General features: G+C 43.5%; 1 protein-coding gene across 3 annotated transcripts; it reads left to right on the top strand.

Moving 5' to 3' along the window:
* The first annotated feature begins 471 nt into the window (after positions 1-471).
* On the top strand, positions 472-19,921 carry GID8 (GID complex subunit 8 homolog). 3 transcript variants are annotated; one of them, XM_073682950.1, is made up of 5 exons: positions 472-583; positions 9,527-9,649; positions 11,864-12,060; positions 12,719-12,916; positions 15,350-19,921. In XM_073682950.1, exons 2-5 carry the CDS (start codon positions 9,532-9,534, stop codon positions 15,521-15,523), a joined length of 687 nt encoding a protein of 228 aa, XP_073539051.1. In that variant the 5' UTR covers positions 472-583; positions 9,527-9,531; the 3' UTR covers positions 15,524-19,921. The 3 variants fall into 3 exon arrangements, with proteins under 3 accessions (XP_073539051.1, XP_073539052.1, XP_073539053.1); XM_073682951.1 differs by having other exon boundaries at positions 544-683; XM_073682952.1 differs by lacking the exon at positions 472-583 and adding an exon at positions 625-757.
* The last annotated feature ends 1,323 nt before the right edge of the window (positions 19,922-21,244 follow it).

The following is a 21,244-nucleotide window of genomic DNA, read 5'->3' as shown; positions in this document are numbered from 1 at the left end:
CTCAGTATTTGTAGCCAAAACCAGGAGTGGGTGATAAATACAGAAGTGGTGACGTGTTTCTATTATACTTTTCCTCTGATTGTTCCACTCCTGGTTTTGGCTTACAAATACTGAGGTAAAAAACTCACCAAATACTGAACGTGTGACTGTGACCCAACTTTTAAATGTTGCAATAGTTTTTTCCAACCACTTGCAATCATCCCCCTATAGGTCACACTGGTGAGTGCTTTGCGGTATAATGTTACTGTATGAGTTCTCCCATAATGACAGTGATGGATGGATGGAGGGATATAAATCACTGCAGGTCACTGTGTGCCTGATTTTATTTTTAGGGAACCCCCATGACAACCAGTGCATAACATCCTTTATTAGAAGGGGGTGACTCGGCCAGGAGTTACTGCCACATAGGTGCAGGACTTTTATCAGTTGCTTATAGCAACCAATAAAAAAAAACTAGCTGGAATGCACTGCGCATGTGCTAACCACAACTTCTCAATCACATGACTAAACCTCGCGTTGCTGCCGGGTCACGTGATACGCGCTGAGAACTCGGTGCTTCTCTGACGTCAGCGCCGGAAGTTCGGTAAGCGTCTGTTTACCGGGGGCTGGTGGAGGACTGATTTCATTCCATGGTGCTGCTGTCCGGTGCCTACTTCCGGTCATTGTATGAGAGTCGGGCCCAGGTAGCTCCTTCCTGACCCGGTCCTCGGGCGGTCTGTGGGCTGTTTACATCCGGGGGTCTCGTCCATACTCTCTGGTGATGCAGCCCCGTCTTTCTCTGTGTATTTCCATGTCTCTGTCTCTTCCATCTTCACAAGTCTGTGTCCTGCTCTGTAGACACATTGATAATGCATAATAATGGCTGCTGTGCTGGAAATCTGGGGGTCTATGGAGAAGAAAACCTGCTGGAGACCGGAGAATATGTCCGCCATGCCATATAACTGTGTGGCGGCAGCAGATTCTCCATCTCTGCTGTTTACCGTGGGGGAAATAATTGTAAGACGTTGTGTTACACGTTTATTTATCACTATGCATTGATTTCTGACCACCGTGAGGACGCATTGTCCGCCATGTCACGTATCCATAGCAACATATCCTGAGGGGGCTTGGCAATGTGACAGTTCTCACAGCTGAGGGTTTGCTACCATTGTACCTGGTGTGCACATCAGCAGACCTTTCTCTCCTGTGCTGACAGTCTGTTACAATGTATCAGTATGGCTGCTACTCTGTAAGAAGTGTTAGATCTGCACAGTTGTGACCAACAATGGTCTCATTCACACTCCGCAACCATCTTTTGGAAGCATTGGGAAATTAGATAACCTATTTACAGAGAATCAAGTAATAAAGCATGCACAATAGAGATAAACCTACAAAATAAGGTCACAGTCTTAATATACAATATTTTTATTCATTCTTAAAAACAAACATAAATATAATATAGTGTTATAAAATCAGAAATGCAAAGCAAGAAAATGGACATCGATGGGTTGGGATATATACATCTAATAAAAAAGGATCAAATGTGAATCGCTAATTGCAACAGTTACTAGGTACATATTATGTGTCAATATGAGATAAGCTATAAATCCTGTCTAAGATTTAAATGTAGAAATATTTACCGAAAGCCATCATAGCAGAGACCTGATCACCAAAAGTAGACACTTAAAAGGTTACCCAAAAGACCACAGAAATGTACACACCCCAATGTACATTTTGCCTACCTCTTTATCAAGAGGAAAGCAGCAAGCGAAACGTATGTTGGTGTACGGTATGGTCTTTTGGGGAACTATTTAAGTTTCTACTTTTGGTGATCAGGTCTCTTTATTTTTGTTTTTAAGAATGATCTAATAAAATATTTTATTATTTAAAAGTGTGATACCTCATTTTGTAGGTTTATAAACGTAGAGAAATTGAATAAACAATCTTATTATGAAGTGGCAGGCAGTTTTAATTATACAGTAAATAAGCCTTAAAGGGTACATGTCATGTAAAATAACACGATTAACCTGCAGATATGGGGTTAATCTTTAGGTTAAGAGCGTTCTGACACCATGTGGTGCCGGCACTGAGGGCCTCACTGCAGGGAGGATATTAACTTTATTCTCCACAGCAGGCTTGCCCTTTCAGTCATGTGGATGGTGCCGGTATGGTTTCAGCCACTGCTCTATGCATAGAGCACATCAGCTATAACTGCGCCCCGGCACTGACTGACAGCTGGATCAGCATTAGGCCGGTTTCACATGTCCGCATATATCCGGTACCGGAGATATGTGTCCCGTGTGTCACACGTGTGGCAGCCATGTGCCGCATCAGGATCCCACGGACGGCGCCTGGGAATCAGAGCTACAGTTATCGCTGTTCCCAAGTGCCGGTGCTGAACACTGCCCTCATCATGGTTTCCTGCTGGCTTTGTGATCCGCACCAGCAGGGACCATGATGAGGGTAGTGGTAGTCTGCTCCCTCAGTGTTCAACTGTAAAAATAAGAATAAAATAATACATAAATAATAAAATCCATGTACTCACCTCTCCTAGGTGTCCCCCGCTGTAATCCATGCAACCGCTGCTGCCGAGGAGTCCGGGAGAATGAGCCGCTCCGGAGCTGTGTCCTGTCACTCACTGACCTGCAGCTTCGGCTCATTCTCCCCGGCTCCCCTGCAGCAGCGGTCGCATGGATTACAGCAGGGGATACCTAGGAGAGGTGAGTACATGGATTTTATTATTTTATTCTTATTTTTACACAGGTGGACACTGCAGGAGCAGACTACCACTACTGCCCTCATCATTGTCCCTGCTGGTGCTGATCACAGCACTGGCAGGGAACTATGATGAGGGCAGCGTTCAGCACCCGGCACTTGGGAACAGCGCCAAGTGTAGCGCTGATTCCCTGGCGCCGGTACGTGTTAAACGGATGACACACGGATGTCATCCAAGTGGTACGTTTTGCGAAACGTGTATCTGCAAAAAGACGGACTTGTCTCCGCGTGGAGCGCACAGTCCATGAAAAGACACTAAGATGCGTGTCTAAGTGTCTCCGGTACATGTGGAAACTGTCACCACTCGTACCGGAGACACTGACTTGTGAAAGAGCCCTTAGGGTCGGCTGTCAGTCAGAGCCAGGGCGTGGTTACAGCCGCCACACTTTATACACAGAGTGGTGAATGAAACAGTCTCCGGACCACCCCTGTTACTGAAAGAGCGAGGCAGTTAATTTCCTCCTGGCAGCAGGGCTCTCAGTGCAGCAGCCACACAGTGTCAGAAGGCTGTTATCTTGCAGATAAGCCCCAGGTTCTCTTCATGTTAATGGCATTATTTTACATGACAGGTTCCCTTTAAAGGGGTTATTCACAACTCTGGTGATAACTTGAGAATTGTTGGGTGTCAGATTGCTGGGACCCCTACCGATCCCGAGAACAGAGGTCTGAAATGCCTTATCTGAATGTGCACATATGCTCCATTAATTCTTTATGGGACCACTAGAGATGGTAGAGTACAGCATAGGTGCACATGTTCAGCCGCCACTCCATTCGGATGGGGACATTTCATAGCTCTGTTCTCGGGCTCGGTAGTGGTCCCAGCGATCGGATACTCAACCTTCAGTTATCACACAGACAATTCATTCAGTCTTTAATATGATTTAGAGGTCCGTTCCTCCCAGTTTCCAGCAGGGGTTGGTACTTTTGCGGTGGCAGATAGATATTTAGGCAATGTTCACATGCAGTAGATCTTTTCCATGTCTGTGAATAGTTATATGTCTACACTGAGACAGTCACAGAAAACAAATCTGTCCAGTGTGAATTCATCCTAAGAGTAGATTCACACATTGCGTACATCACAAAATCAGCACGAAAATATCCCAGATTTCATTCATTACAAAAGCGTAAAACATACAACTAAATTCCGCACCCATATCTGCAATATAATCAACATGTGCGGAATCCACACATTGTGGATTTTAGGATGGTGTCTCCACCAAATTCTTTTTACTGTGTGTGCATATAGCCTTAGTGTCCAGGAGGTCATTGATCTCCATAGTAAACTGCTGTATGCCATACAGGTCAGTGACCTCCTGGATTGTGTTCTTAGCTGACAAGTTTTTAGCACTCATAATCCTGGAGTGGCATCATAAGTGGCGGGTAGCTGGGCACCCGGGCATTGTGGTCAACACGCCTATAATGCATAGTGCTGTTTTCTCCACATTTCATTTTTCAGTGCGGAAAAAAATTACAATTCTTTAGGCATTTCTGCTTAAAAAGAAAAGTTAAAAATAATACCATTAAAGCAATAGAACCAGAAAAATACTCTTCAAAGGCTTTTTTTTTTAATTTTGGATGTTTTTTTTTTTTTAGCTTCAAAATCCAATTGTGTGTGAACATAGCCTAACAGCAGTGGTTTTAGAAACATTTAGATCTCAGATTTTTTGCCTTTGAATTTTGCAATCAATACTGATCATGACATTTCTAAGGGAAAACCTGATTTGATTGCATCAGATCTGTTTCGTGCTGGGTCTCTCCGTTTTTCCAGTAAATGGCAGGCCATTGTATCATATCACAAATTTCCATTATTGTTTTATAGCTCAATGGGCCAGACCTGAAAAAATTGGCAAATTCTATATACTTCCCAGGTGACCAGCTCCTGCACTGCCTTGTGTTGCCTGTCCCTATCTGGCCTACGTATGGACCAGACCACTGTGAGATTGCTCCCCCCATGTCATGGGTTTGTCTTCCAATTTCTACTGCAGGATGTTACGCCCACATTGGACACTTTGTCTCAGAGGTTTCGTCCATTTACGGATGTGACAGGAAACGAGCAGCATTTGGAGAGTTTGTCCAACCCCATTCAGCTGATCATGGCGCTGTCTAACTCCCACCAATGTCATATTGATGACTTCTCCTATCGATAGTTCATCAGCTGTAAGGTCCCAGACTGTCACTTTAAGCTGGCCACACACATTAGATAGCTGACAGCTGAACCATCATTTGGTCAACAGCTATCTCCCCCGTGTCCCCACCGTACACAGGAACGCTCAGCTGAGAGAGCCGCTACAAGCAGATTATCTCTCCACCGAACAGAAGGATCGGCCGTTGAAGTTCAACAAGTCAGATTCATGGAGGCCATTAGCAATTACATTCCTGATTGCAAGACCCATTCTCCGGCCTGTAGCGCTGGGTTGTGGAGTCGGTAAGCCAAACCTCCAACTTCGACTCCTCAATTTCCACGACGCCGACTCCAACTCAGACTCCGACTCCCTCATACATGGCTCATGTTTAAGTGATAAATTTACTATAGCACAGATTAATCTCAGCTAAAAGTCTAGACCCTTAGATCAGGAATAGCACAGACATTTCTAGGACATTTCATAACTTTCCCAAATTCTTATGAAAAATATTCCCCACAAACTGCATTGAATTACTGTACCCAATTTATTATATATTTTAGGAGTCGGAGTCGGTCCATTTTATACCGACTCCACCAAAATGGCTCCGACTCCTACTGCACAGCCCTGCTGTAGCGCTGTTTTCATGCAACATGATGTTTTGTAATACATTTTTTTTTTTAAAAAGTGATCATTAAAATGTTTTCTTTAACTTCTTTCTGGCCTGGGGCGTATTAGTATCGGCGCTGAGCCCGCACTGAACTGGGCACATGTCAGCTGATTTATACAGCTGACATGTGTGCACAACAGCCGCGGGTGGAATCGCAATCCACCCGCGGCTGTTAGCCAGTTAAATGCCGCTGTCAATCTCTGACAGCGGCATTTAACATCACCACGCCGGAAGTGCTGCATTATGCCCGCCCATCAGTGACCCCCGTCACATGATCGTGGGTCACTGATGGGTGGGCATGACAACCCGGGGTCTGCAGCAGACCTCTGTGGTTGTCATGTCTCGATTGCTATGAGCGTCTCCCAGTGGTCGGCGCTCATAGCAAGTGAGCACATCTGCTGTATACAGGCGATCTGCTCTTCGCCTGTATGCAGCAGATTCAGTCTGACAACTGCTGCTTCTAGTTTCCTATGGAGACTATTGAAGCAAGCAGAAAGTGTAAAAAAAAAATGTTTTGAAAAATAGAAAAACAAATTAGAAAAAATATAGTTTAAATCACCCCCCTTTCACCCCATTCAAAATATAAAAAAACAACAACCCACATACACATATTTGGTATCGCCGCTTTCAGAATCGCCCGATCTATCAATATAAAAAAAGAATTAAGCCGATCGGTAAATGGCGTAACGTGAAAAAAATTCTAAACTCCAGAATTTCGTTTTTTTGGGTCGTCGCAACATTGCAATAATGATCAAAACATTGGATCTACCCCAAAATGGTATTGATAAAAAGGTCAGCTCGATGCACGAAAAATAAGCCATCACCTAGCCACGGGTCTCGGAAAATGGCGCCAGTTTTTTTTTTACCACTTAAATAAAAAAGAACCTATACATGTTTGGTGACTCGTAATGACCTGGAGAATAATAATGGCAGGTCAGTTTTAGCATTCAGTGAACGTGGTAAAAAAAACAAACAAAAAAAAAAACAACTGGGGAATTGCAGTACACGATATGGTAAAAACAGTGATGGCGTTTAAAAGTACAACTTGTCCTGCAAAAAATAAGCCCTCACATGGCCATATTGACAGAAAAATGGAAAGCTTATGGCTCTAGGAAGAAGGGGAGCAAAAAATGAAAACGCAAAAACGAAAAATCCCAAGATTGTTAAGGGGTTAAGGCTTTGTGTCAACATACGTCTTCAGAACTATACACAATCACAGCCCCCGCACTTCCTTGTTGCTAGGGGGGTAGGCGCTCCCACTTGAGTGACAGTTCTGGTTGAGCAGCATTGTCCTGCAGAACTAAATGTGCTTTTTTGACATATTCGGGTTTTCGTCATTGTGTTTGTTCTAAAGGCCTCCATACACCTGAAACTAATGTCAGCCAAGCCCACCAATATTGGCAGATTCAGCTAACAGTCTAAAGTGTGTGGTGTCCCCTCACAGATGATTGTCAGGGAAAATAAGGATCTAGTGTGTCCAATTTCGGACTGTTGATCCTTTTGTACTCTGAGAGAAAAGCCGCCGCCAGAGATGTCTGATAGAAGGTCTCTCATAGAGATCACAGAAGCTAATGTGTATGGGACAGTTGGGCGAGATAACGGTTAGCTGAACTATGGCAGCTATCTAAAGTGCATGGAGAGTTTAAAGTCTACAGTCATGGCCAAAAGTATTGAGAATGAGACAAATAGTAATTTTTCCAAAGTTTACTGCTTCATTTTTTGTAATGGCAATTTGCATATACTCCTGAATGTCAAAGAGTGATCAGCTTAACAGCAATTACTGTACTTGCAAAGTCAATATTTGCCCAGAAAATGAACTTTAACCCCCAAAACACATTTCAACATCATTGCAGTCCTGCCTTAAAAGGAGCAGCTAACATCGTTTTAGTGATTGATCCATTAACACAGGTGTGGGTGTTGATGAGGACAGGGCTGGTGATCAATCAGTCATGATTAAGTAAGAATGACATCACTGGACACTTTAAAAGGAGGCTGGTTCTTGGTATCATTGTTTCTCTTCAGTTAACCATGGAAGAGTATCGCAGCTACAAAGATTGCACTTCAGTCAACAATCTATCGCATCATCAAGAACTTCAAGGAGAGAGCTTCCATTGTTGTCAAAAAGGCTCCAGGGCGCCCAAGAAAGACCAGCAAGCGCCAGGACCGTATCTTAAAACTGTTTCAGCTGCGGGATCGGACTACCAGCAGTGCCGAGCTTGCTCAGGAATGGCAGCAGGCTGGTGTGAGTGCTTCTGCACGCACTGTGAGGCGGAGACTCTTTGAGCAAGGGCTGGTTTCACGGAGGGCAGCAAAGAAGCCACTTCTCTCCAGAAAAACATCAGGGACTGACTGATATTCTGCAAAAGGTACAGGGAGTGGACTGCTGAGGACTGGGGCAAAGTCATTTTCTCTGATGAATCCCCTTTTCGATTGTTTGGGACATCTGGAAAACAGCTTATTCGGAGAAGAAGAGGTGAGCGCTACCACCAGTCATGTCTCATGCCAACTGTAAAGCATCCTGAAACCATTCATGTGTGGGGTTGCTTCTCAGCCAAGGGAATCGGCTCACTCACAGTCTTGCCTAAAAACACAGCCATAAATGAAGAATGGTACCAGAATGTCCTCCAAGAGCAACTTCTCCCAACCGTCCAAGAGCAGTTTGGCGCCCAACAATGCCTTTTCCAGCATGATGGAGCACCTTGCCATAAAGCAAAGGTGATAACTAAATGGCTCATGGAACAAAACATAGAGATTTTGGGTCCATGGCCTGGAAACTCCCCAGATCTTAATCCCATTGAGAACTTGTGGTCAATCATCAAGAGACGGGTGGACAAACAAAAACCAACAAATTCTGGCAAAATGCAAGCATTGATTAAGCAAGAATGGACTGCTATCAGTCAGGATTTGGTCCAAAAGTTGATTGAGAGCATGCCAGGGAGAATTACAGAGGTCTTGAAGAAGAAGGGGCAACACTGCAAATATTGACTTGCTGCATTAACTCATTCTAACTGTCAATATAACCTATTGGTACTCATAATATGATTGCAATTATATTTCTGTATGTGATATAAACATCAGACAAACACTAATAAAAACCAGAGGCCAGCAGATCATGTGAAAATATAATTTTGGTGTCATTCTCAAAACTTTTGGCCATGACTGTACACTGTAATCTCTACATTTACTTATAGAGATAATAGTGTCTTTGAACAACCCCAGAGCTCAGCAGCTCTTGGGAAAGATGAGCAGTGGTTAAACTATGATTTTGCAGGACTGATAAAAGCAGCTCCAGATCAGGAGCTGACTGGCAGCAGAAAGTGACAGCTGTTTAAAGGTTTGTTCACATCTTGTGTCATTGGTCACTAAGCCACTTCAGATCAGCTACTTGCTTGCTGATGGGGGGGGTCGTTTAATAGCTTGTTTACATAGGCCGACCTGGCATCAGATGTGCACTGAGCGCTCTGTAATAGATTGTTCAGTGCGCATAGGCTGCCATTGTTCTCGGCAGCACAGGTCCTGTTTACACAAGACAATGTGCTGCTGAAAGTGATCTTTTTTGCAAATGTTAAATCCATTAAACAAGCATTTTGTTCATTCGCCTGCCGAGCATCAGTCAATTTAGAATGCAAGATTATTGTGGAACAAGCGTTCTTAGGAATGCTCGTTCGTGATAATCGTGCAGTGTAAATGGACCTTTCATGCTCTGTTGAAATTAATGTACTATAGAGAGATGGTGGGGAAATCAAGAGTTAACTCCTCAGCTTGGACTGTAGCTACTGCACATGTTCAGACTGCCTCTGAGGGTCTGTCTACTTGACAACCAGCTATAAACAATAAAAGACAATAGCTCTCATAGCAGGAGAATCACAGCATATAGAAAAAGCTAGTCAATTGCAAACTTATTTTCATGTTGTCTAACTAGCTATGCCAAATTCAAAAAATGAGTATACCTCTTTAATTATATATTTTGTGTCTTTCACAGCAATCATGAGCTATGCGGAGAAACCCGAGGAGATCACCAAGGATGAATGGATGGAAAAACTGAACAACTTGCACATCCAGAGAGCAGATATGAACCGACTGATCATGAACTACCTGGTAACCGGTCAGTGCTAACTGTGCGCTAGTAAAGGGTCAATAATCCTAATGTCCGCGGTTTATATTAGTGCAGCTGTTGATACTGGCAGTACAGGGAGGTTTTTAGACGCTAAGAAAAATGAATGTTTTTTTTTACTGTGCAAAAGTAGTAAGATGTAAAAAAAAAAGACATTAAATAAATTTGGCAGATACAGTGGCAACTTTGCCCTTTGTCTAAAGCTTACAACCTTCGGGAGTTAAAGAGGTTGTTTAATGTGGACAACTACCACTTAAAGAGGGAATCTTTAACCTCTGGTGATCAGCTGTTATCTGACAGGGCCACATCTGGCCAACCGTGTAATACATGGTCCACTAGGACGATAGCCTTTATGGCACTGTATTATGAGGAAGTCTTAAAGGGTTTCTTCGGGAATATAAAAAATGAGTTAACCAAATGAAATGTCATTATAAATAAGTTCCTAAATACTTTTAATTAGCAAATCACAATTGTTTTGTCTGGGGAGTTAATCAGTGTAGAATAAAAATTCCCACCACCTTGTTACAATGACAAACACTTATCTTTGAATGCTTGGCAGTTGTCTGTGAGCATGTGTTGTAGGAAGCTTCTCTGCTGGGACGTGGAGATAACCTGTGCCTTGTACTGTCATTCAGAATGACAGGGTGGACATCAGTGTGGACAGCCTCTTCTTACCTCAGAACCCCTGGTATCTCCAGTATTAGATCAGATAGACAGGGTGCACAGTAGTGAGAGTGGCCTCTTTTTACCTCAGCTCCCCTGGTGTATCCAGTATTAGATCAGGTGGACAGCAGTGTACGCAGCCTCTTCTTACCTCAGCACCCCTTGAAACTCCAGTAGTAGATCAGATAGACAGGGTGAACAGGAGTGTGAGTGGCCTTTTTTTTACCTCAGCACCCCTGGTGTATCCAGTATTAGATCAGATGGGGTGGACAGCAGTGTGAGCAGCCTCTTCTTACCTCAGCATCCCTGGTGTCTTCAGTATTAGATCAGTTAGATAGGGAGGTTAGTATTGTAAGCAGCCTCTTCTTACCTCAGGATCCCTGGTATCTCCAGTAGTAGATCAGATACGCAGGGTGGGCAGCAGTGTGAGCAGTCTTTTCTTACCTCAGCACCCCGGGTGTCTCATATAAAACTTATTGTCTATGGGCCCAGGGTAGGGACTTCCTTATTCAGACAGGATTTGAAGGCCACAGTCCATCAGCATCCATTGATTGGCTACAGCCACTATGTAACATTGTTTATGCCAGGAGACTGGTGGGATACACAGAAGCCAGTGTAGAGGAGCGATGCCGGTTCTGGAAGCGAGTACCAGTTTGTTATTTTTAATTCCCCACACTGGGCCCATACACAATGTTTTAAAGTAGTGGAAACCAATTTAGGATTCCCTTATTGTCTTTTTGTACTATTTAACATCACATAAGATGTTTGGGACCAATATGGGTCATCACATAGGCCGTATAACACAGACATGCTGGATTATCAGATTCTTTAGATTATCTAACAGGTCACATCTGGGAAGTAATTTTCAGGTAGTCTAGAACTGTTTTTGTTTGATGCCAGATTAGCAGACTTTCCTGTTCTGCTGGATTCATAGTGACTAAGGCCAGACATACAGGTTATTGTGGCCTTGATCTCAATGGTGTTTCTGATACTGTCTTCTATAAGGATGCTACTCATTAAAGGGCCATACACTGCTAGATACCTGCAACAGCCAAAAAGATTTATTGCATATTGCTGAATGTCATTTATGATCATTACTACACACATTAATTATTTTTTATTAATAATTCACAACTATTCAATATATCAACTGTCTATAAAGCCATTTTTTTTATATATTCACCAAAAATGTAATATATCTTTCTATATGTCAAAGTTCTGCTTCTTCAGATGAATCTTTAGATCACTGGGCGCAGTAATCTATTCCAGTCTGTACCTATGAACGATTATCGTGTAATACTGAGCTTCTCCAGTAGTGACCACTGCCGGGGAAATGATTGCCTAGCAGCATTGTGCATCAGCCACCAACCATCTTTCTGTAAAAGGCAATGAGATTAGACATCACCTTTTAATTATAACATTTTTCCTGCCACAGTCACCACTAGGGGGAGCTCACAGAACATAGGTTTATTATTAAGATGAATGGAAGATGTGTAAATCCTGTTATCTTATTTGGGTTCGCTCCCTTTTTTTTTTCCACAGAGGGTTTCAAGGAAGCAGCAGAGAAGTTCCGGATGGAGTCTGGTATTGAGCCTAGTGTGGACCTGGAGAGCCTGGATGAAAGGATTAAGATTCGGGAGATGATTCTTAAAGGACAGATACAGGAAGCCATCGCCCTGATCAACTCCCTTCATCCTGAGTTATTGGACACACACCGTTACCTGTATTTTCACCTACAGGTCAGACCAGGGGCAGCACAGGGTTAGAGCATCGCGCCATACAAAACTCACAGGGTGACTACTTAACCCTGGCATCCTGTTCCCCACATGTCATATACAAAGGGGTGTGTCAGCTGGGGTTTGGGGATCTGTTTAGGATTGTGAAAATGTAAAGTTTTCCTCTGGGGTTGGATTTTGAGATTTTCTGTCTCTGTCCACAGTTTTGAAGGGTAATGGTAAATCCCACATTATTTTTTTTTTTGCCGTTGAGGAGATGCTATCTTTTTTTTAAGGAAAATATGTCCTGGGTTATAAGAGTGCTCCCTTCACATCCAGGGACCACTACAGCTGAGTCTTTGTGTGTTATCAATGGGTAGAGGGGAGAAAGACCCTTCTAGACTCCTGACAGAGGCTTCTTTTCCCCAGCATCATCTGTTGTGGGAGAGTCGGGTGGCCCATACACATCAGGTGGTCAGCCGGTCCCAACGTAACTGGAGGGTTTGGCTGACTTCTATCTAATGTGTATGGGGGTCTTTAGTATCCTACCAAACTGCTCCCCTTATCTTTGCCTCTTGATATGAGAGCGATGGATATTGAAAAAGTAGTTGGCGCTATAAAAATTCTTATTACGGTAAGTATTTCAGAGCAGAAGTCATCCGTTCTTCCTTTGATTCTTCAGCAACAACATCTGATAGAGCTGATCAGGCAGCGGGAGACAGAAGCCGCCCTTGAGTTCGCCCAGACACAGTTGGCCGAGCAGGGGGAGGAGAGCAGAGAGTGCTTGACTGAGATGGAGCGGACGCTGGCGCTATTAGCCTTCGACAACCCAGAGGAATCTCCATTCGGTGATTTGCTGAACATGATGCAGCGGCAGAAGGTACTCTTTCCAAGCCACATATTGGGCAGGACAGGATTTAGGACTTTTCATGAATGGTGAAATCATAAACTGTAGCGGCATACTGTCCTGTAGGTAGAGGGTGCTGTATGTAGTTAGGAAGAAAGTAGCCATGTTTTCCTAAAAGAGCTCCAGGTCTGTCCACTGGTATTATTTGGTATTGCTACTTCATTGACATGAGTGAAACTAAGCTGCAATACCACACTGAACCTGTGGACCAGTGTGGCGCTGTTTTTAAAGAAAGCAGCCATGTTTTTCTAAATATGTACAATCCCTTTTAGTCAGTGGTTGGGAGGGCTCATGTAGTAGGTGGCCTTTGATAACCCTAAAGAGAACCTGTGTATTGGGTCAGTTATTGATGGGGGGGGGCAATCACTTTTTCACACAGGACCCTGTAGGTTTGTTTTTCTTTTTCCCTAAATAAGGCTGTGTGCCCACGATGCATTTTTTAACCCCTTTCCAACCCTTGCCGTATTAGTACGCACATTTGCGTACCCCCGGTTCAGTGAGGGCTGCTGCGCTGAGCCCTCACTGAACCGAGCACACGTCAGCTGATTCTTACAGCTGACATGTGCCCGCAACAGCCGCGGGTGGAATCGCGATCCACCCGCGGCTGTTAACATGTTAAATGCCGCTGTCAATCTCCGACAGCGGCATTTAACGCGCGCTTCCGGGTTGCGCGTCATAAGCCCCGCCCACCGGCGACCCTGTCACGTGATCGCGGGTCACCGATGGGCATGCATGACAACCCAGGGTCTGCAGGAGACGCCTGTGGTTGTCATGATCTCGTCGCTATGAGCGCCACCTAGTGGTCGGCGCTCATAGCACAGGACCATTTCTGCTATATGCAGGGGATCTGCTGATCCCCTGTATGTAGCAGAGACGATCAGACAACTGCTGCTTCTAGTCTCCTATGGAGACTATTGAAGCATGCAGTAAGTGAAAAAAAAATGTTTTTAAAAAAATATAAAAGTTTAAATCACCCCCCTTTCGCCCCATTCAAAATAAAATATATATAAAAAAAAAAAAACCACATACACATATTTGGTATCGCCGCGTTCAGAATCGCCCCATCTATCAATATAAAGAAAGAATTAATCCGATCGGTAAACGGTGTAACGAGAAAAAATTCTAAACGCCAGAATTACGTTTTTTGGTCGCCGCAAAATTGCAATAAAATGCAATAACGGGCGATCAAAACATCGGATCTACCCCAAAATGTTATCAATAAAAACGTCAGCCCAGCGCGCAAAAAATAAGCCCTCACTTAGCCCCAGATCACGAAAAATGGAGAGGCTACAGGTCTCGGAAAATGGCGCTATTTTTTTTTTTAGTTTTTTTTTTTTTTTTACCAAATTTTGGAATTTTTTTTCACCACTTAAATATAAAATAACCTATACATGTTTGGTGTCTACGAACTCGTAATGACCTGGAGAATAAGAATGGCAGGTCAGGTTTAGCAAACAGTGAACGTGGTAAAAAAAATAAATAAAAAACATCTGTGGTATTGCACTTTTTTTGCAATTTTACCGCACTTGAAATTTTTTTCCCGTTTTCCCGTACAAGATATGGTAAAACTAGTAATGGCGTTGAAAAGTACAACTTGTCCCGCAAAAAATAAGCCCTCACACGGCCATATTGTCCAAAAAATAAAGACTCTATGGCTCTGGGAACAAGGGGAGCAAAAAACGACAAAACCCAAGGTTGCGAAGGGGATTTAAGCATTTCCACAGCTGCAGAAACTCTTAAAAAATGCTTGGTAGAAGGCCTGCCATGTTCCCCAATGATAATCCGCATGTGCTGTGTACATGCTGCGGAAATTTTTGCTGCGGATTATCATTGCGGAAAAAAACGCAGCACTACCAATTATTTTGCGGAAGCGCTGTGTTTTCGCCGCCATTGACTTGCATTAGAACGCATGGATTATGCATCACTGTATATGTAGATGCGGAATCCATGCATTCTAATGTGCGGATGGTACCCGGGTCTAGAGAAGAGGAGACTTTCCTCCGGACCTGGGTACCATAGAAAACTTGTCAACCCGCATGCGGAAATGCATGTGAAGAACGCTTCACATCCGCATGTCCCTGGCAGGAAAAACGCATGTACAATCCGCATGTACAATCCGCATGCGTTTTTTTCTGCCAGCGGAGATGCAGAAACTTTCAGGAAAAATCAGGAGCATTTCTGCATCGTGGGCACATAGCCTTATAAAGACTTTCATTTAAAAACTGCATTTTGTGTTACCTTTGTCTAACATTTAAATTTGTTTTGTGATCTGAAACATTTAAGTGTGACAAACATGCAAAAGAATAAGAAATCAGGAAGGGGACAAACACTTTTTCACACCTCTGTATATGCTCCCCAAAATCCATATTCTCCTGCTGTAACCCAGATGTATTATGTACTTTACAGGTTTGGAGTGAAGTCAACCAGGCCGTCTTAGACTACGAGAACCGCGAGTCCACACCCAAACTGGCAAAACTCCTTAAACTGCTCCTGTGGGCTCAGAACGAGCTCGACCAGAAGAAAGTGAAATACCCCAAGATGGCTGACCTCAGTAGAGGCACAGTGGAGGACCCCAAGTAACACCCCCACCAATGGGGGGGATACCCAGAACGTGTGCGACCTCCTGCATTACAAGTCTGTGATTGCAGCGTTGTTTTTTGTTTTTTCCTTACCAGCACTAAACCTGGACACTTCTTCACCGAGCCAGTTCCTCATGAGGCACAGATTTACAAGGGACAAGGGTTCACCCTAGCCAAGCAAAGCCCTACGAGGTTAAAAAATAGAATAATTTTTTTCTTTTTCTTCCTATGTTCCCTTGACTGTCCAGTATATAATTACAGTCATCGTCCCACTGATCTCGAGAGGAAATTTATGGAAGGAGTAGTAGTCTATGCATTTTACCACAGGATTACAGAGTATTTAAGCCACAGTACAGTGATCTGTGACCTATATATTTATGAAGCTCATTTTTACCATAGCCTTCTATGAACTGTCTCATAAAATTTAATTTATAACCTTTATAATGAATCCGACCCCTGTAATATTATCATTATTTTTTTTTTTATATTGTGATAATTATAGTAGCATTGTATTGGATATATATTTGCTGTGGCTTAGTTCTTTTCCAATATTATTTTCTGTATGACCTGACTATTTGGGATAGCTCATGTGTATGTATGCATCAGTCTCAACAAAGAAAATTTAGTTTAAAGGGCATGTCCATTTTTACAGTTTATATATAAAATTAGAAGTCCATGTGTACATACATTACATTGCTGATCTCAAAAAGATTCTAAGTTACAACCTGTATTATACTCTAGAGCTGCACTCACTATTCTGCTGGTGCAGTCACTGTGTACATACATTACATTACTTATCCTGTACTGATCCTGAGTTACCTCCTGTATTATACTCCAGAGCTGCACTCACTATTCTGCTGGTGGAGTCACTGTGTACATACATTACATTACTTATCCTGTACTGATCCTGAGTTATATCCTGTATTATACTCCAGAGCTGCACTCACTATTCTGCTGGTGGAACCACTGTGTACATACATTATATTACTTATCCTGTACTGATCCTGAGTTATATCCTGTATTATACTCCAGAGCTGCACTCACTTTTCTGCTGGTGCAGTCACTGTGTACATCCATTACATTACTGATCTTGTACTGATCCTGAGTTACAACCTGTATTATACTCTAGAGCTGCACTCACTATTCTGCTGGTGGAGTCACTGTGTATATACATTACATTACTGATCTTGTACTGATCTTGAGTTACAACCTGTATTATACTCTAGAGCTGCACTCACTATTCTGCTGGTGCAGTCACAGTGTACATACATTACATTACTTATCCTGTACTAATCCTGAGTTACATCCTGTATTATAGTCCAGAGCTGCACTCACTGTTCTGCTGGTGGAGTCACTGAGGATCAGTACAGGATAAGTAATGTATGTATAGAGTTACATCCTGTATTATACTCCAGAGCTGCACTCACTATTCTGCTGGTGGAGTGACTGTGTACATACATTACATTACTTATTTCATAATGATCCTGAGTTACATCCTGATTTATACACAAGAGCTGCACACACTAACCAAATTACTGTACGGTGACTTGTGTAAAGACAAAAGTAATGAAGCTCAGTGCAGACAATGAGCAATGTTGACTCTGAAGCCTCACAGTGCAGCTCTGGAGTATAATACAGGATGTAACTCAGGATCAGTACAGGATAAGTAATGTAATGTAAATACACAGTGACCCCACCAGCAGAATAGTGAGTGCAGCTCTGGAGTATAATTCAGGATGTAACTCAGGATCAGTACAGGATAAGTAATGTAATGTATGTACACAATGACTGCACCAGCAGAATAGTGAGTGCAGCTCTGGAGTATAATACAGGATGCAACTCTCTACATACATTACTTATCCTGTACTGATCCCAGGATCAGTACAGGATAAGTAATGTAATGTATGTACACAGTGACTCCACCAGCAGAATAGTGAGTGCAGCTCTGGAGTATAATACAGGATGTAACTCAGGATCAGTATAGGATCAGTAATGTAATGTATGTACACAGTGACTCCACCAGCAGAATAGTGAGTGCAGCTCTGGAGTATAATACAGGATGTAATACAGAGCAGGCATCTTTTGTGCGGATTTTACCTAGCTCTAAGCTGTGAAGTGATTAGAGGTCGGGGTACATTCTTACATAGACCTGTGTTTGCTTTTAATGATTGAGGGCTATAAGTGATAGTTATATATCAGGGGTTGGTGCCCCATTCGTTAAGTATTGAGCAGCGATCGCACCCTAGTCCTGGTGGCCCTTATCTACCTCTGGGGGTCTGATCCATACATAGACCACACTATGGCTGATTACAGTTGTATACATTGCAGCCATTAGCATCATACAAACACTGAAGTCGTAGGAGAAGGGATTTCTGCTCCTTTACACACAAACCTAGTAAACTCCTGGGAAATATGGGAAAAGTGCAAGGATCGAGCATGGTAAATAAATCGGGAGGGCTCACTAGAAATCTAGACATTTTGTAGAGTAAGTTGGTAATCTGCATGTGAGGGATTTCTGGTCACTAAATGATTGTGGCTTCTGTACTATTCTGTGATCTGGCCAAGTATATTGATTAGCCGTCTTCTATCAAATAAAGTACCGGTATAGTTGTGGGAGTCCTTCCATAACAGTGTACAGCCTTACTGACAGACAAATGGGTCAGCTGTTATGTGTTGGTTTTCCTGCAGGGGGGTGTTGCAAAGATTACCTGCATAAAGCTGAGTAGCCTTAAGGCTCCCATACACATTAGACTGCTGGCCAATAACAACAGATTCGGCCGACGGTCTATTGTGTATGGGAGCGCTGGCGGACCGATGGTCTGGAGAGATGTCTATCACTCATGTCCAATTTCGGACTGCCGATCACATTGTTCTGGAGATGGGCCGCCGGCCGACATGTCAGATTGTGGCTTTCTTAGAGAACACAGAAGCGCTCGGCCAAATGAGCGTGGGAGAGTCGTCTGACAGCCGAATGATTAGCAGATGCATCGTCCGTCGCCATCTAATGTGTATGGCTGGCCTCATGCTACAGTTTTGTCTGTAGGCAAAAAGGATAAGGGGCCCTGTCTTTTCCTAAATGCTGGTTTGCAAGAACTCCAGTGTCAGGGAGACTGCGGGTGAGAAACCATTCTCTTCCTCTCCCATCCCACAGCAATGCATGCCAGCCAGATTATTCCTACAAGTAACGAAGATCTTATTATTATAATGAGTAATTGCTATGTAAGCGACTTCCTGCTTTCTGCACAGAGCCTGGCTTAGATCTCAGTCTGCAGTCACACAGACTACTTTTCCATGCATTAAGCTTGGCGAGTGTTGCATCAGATTGTCACTCCCTCCAACGCCATTGTCCCATTGTGCATGACGTGGGTTGTGTACCCAGCAGGGAGGTGGCCGGCTCCCAGCATTTATTATTCTCTCTACCAACTGAAGGCAACTTAGGTGACATTGACCTTTTAGAAATCAGAGTATAATGGCCAATGCCACGGTGCCATATTAATGCATAGCTAGGCGTGGTGCCCGGCAGGATTATTGGAAAGCTGGATGACCATTCCAATGTCACTGTAGTGGCAGCCATATTGGTTAGCGGACATGTGTAGCTAGATCTGAACAATTTGTTATTGGCCTGGTAGTTGGTGTAGAGTTGACTATTTCGAGTCCCATCTGTGATAAGTGTTGTATAGCTCTGCACACAGCGGAAGCAGCCATGTTGTACAAGGTGTTACATGCCATCACATAACTTAGCTGTGCATGTTATTAGGAACGCTGGGCATTCATCTTCCCAAAACAGCGCCACATCTGCTCTCAGGTTGTTTTTGGTATTGCAACACCACCCTATTGGAGCTGAGCTGTAACACCAGACAAAACCTGTGCTCTGGTGTGGCGCTATTTTTGTATTGTATTGCTTCTACTGTGAACTGCAGATACTATAAAGCATTGGTACGCAAGAGGGTGTGAAACTACAACTCCCAGCATTGTAGTTTCACACCCACTAGTGTGCTACGGCGTCTACCAAAGGGCGTTTATTTGTGAGTGTAATATGATCATTCCCCATATGTTTTGGGGGGGATACAGCTTCTACAGCATCAATGTGGGGGACATGGATGGAAACGGTCTGGTTCTAGTTAACACCAATCACCTACTTCTTTCCTTTTCTTGTCAGACAAGTCATGCGGTTTAGGTCAGCGGGAAAATGCAGGGGTGGCACTCCACTGCGTCAGGGAGGGAGGGGGTGGGGGTGCATTACATTGTATATAGCAGTCTGCCTTTGTATATAGTTTTACATTTTTGCAGGTTGTATCCATTGATTGATTGACGTGTGCGTGTGTGCGCTGTATAAGATGTGCATCCAACCTGAAAGAGCTTAGTCTAATGTTTTACAATTAAAATACCTGAGACCGGAGACTTGTCCTGCTGACTCTTTATTTTACCAACTTCCAAGGTTTAATGCTGTCCTCTACATGTATAGCATGTATGGCGCTAGCTTCACTGCATCGTCTCCATTGATGTCTATGGGAGTGACGGAAAACGGCAACAGCACCAGGTACACTCCTCCCAAAAGATGAGGGCCTCAGACCTGCACCCATCCTAAAATTCATTTCATGTCCTGTGAAGGACAAATCTTTTTCCATATGTTCTATAATGATGGTGGGTGCGAAAGCCGTGCCTTAATTCTCACTCTATGGGTTCCAAACGATTTTTCTTCTATAGGTGTCTTGATAGCTTGGAGTGTATTGATCGCCCAGCTCAGGACTGTGGCATTAGAAGACTCGTAGTTTAAGAGCGGGGGCTATCCAGAGCATTGTGGCCCCCCCATGCTTAGCTGACCACTCTCTAAAAACACGAGGAGCATCAACACAATCGTCATTGTTCCAGATACAGTCCTAGACAATAGCAGTTTATTAAAATGACATCATTGTTCCAGAATCTACAGTAATTGTTAATGACCTGAATATTTGGGCAGCGTGCCCGGTTAGTCCTGGGCTGGAGAATTGTATTAACATGACTATCTTGTAATGAATGTGGGTGAAAGAAAGAATATATGTAAATGTCTGTGCAGCTCCTCACATTTCTGCATCCTAATTAATAGGAATACCTGCCGGCGGTGAATGGTTGCCCCTGTGCAATGCCATTAATATAATGAACTCCAACCCTTGTTGAAAAAAGGCTTTCTACACCTCCCATCCCAATATCTATATACAGTATGTGTCCCACTTCTGCTGCCTATCGACTGAGTCTATAGACGTACAGAGAGAGAAAGAGACCAGACGAGGCTACAGTGCATAAAGGTTCACACCAAGGAATGGAGGAAACTGGGGTTCTTTAGTGGAAGAAGGTCCTGGCAGGGCTGTACCTTGATATCTTCTTAAAGGGGGGGGTTCAATTTCTGCAATACATGAATCACTTGTGGTTATGAATCAGACTTAAAGCACCATAGAACCATGGAAGGTCCACATTGTGCCAAGCCTTGACCACCAGTAGAACTGTATGTGTGCATTGCCCCCTCCATTAAAGTCTGTGAATAAGCAAAAGCCGAGCTCTTCTTTTCCAGCTGGCCATTTATCTTGGTGCAAGAGTCATGAGAACCTCCTTATACATTGGGGTCCGAGAGCTAGGATATCCCATAAATAATGCACATGGAGCCCTGACTGTATACAATGCACTCATGAATAGAGCTGTGATGGATGTGGCCTAGTGACCCAAGGGCAAAGGTTTGGTAGAATCA

This window comes from Phyllobates terribilis, unplaced genomic scaffold (genome assembly GCF_046119375.1).
Source record: "Phyllobates terribilis strain yellow unplaced genomic scaffold, ASM4611937v1 Scaffold_5__5_contigs__length_657084704, whole genome shotgun sequence".
Classification (NCBI taxonomy): Eukaryota; Metazoa; Chordata; class Amphibia; order Anura; family Dendrobatidae; genus Phyllobates; species Phyllobates terribilis.
This window is presented reverse-complemented; position numbering and strand designations above follow the sequence as displayed.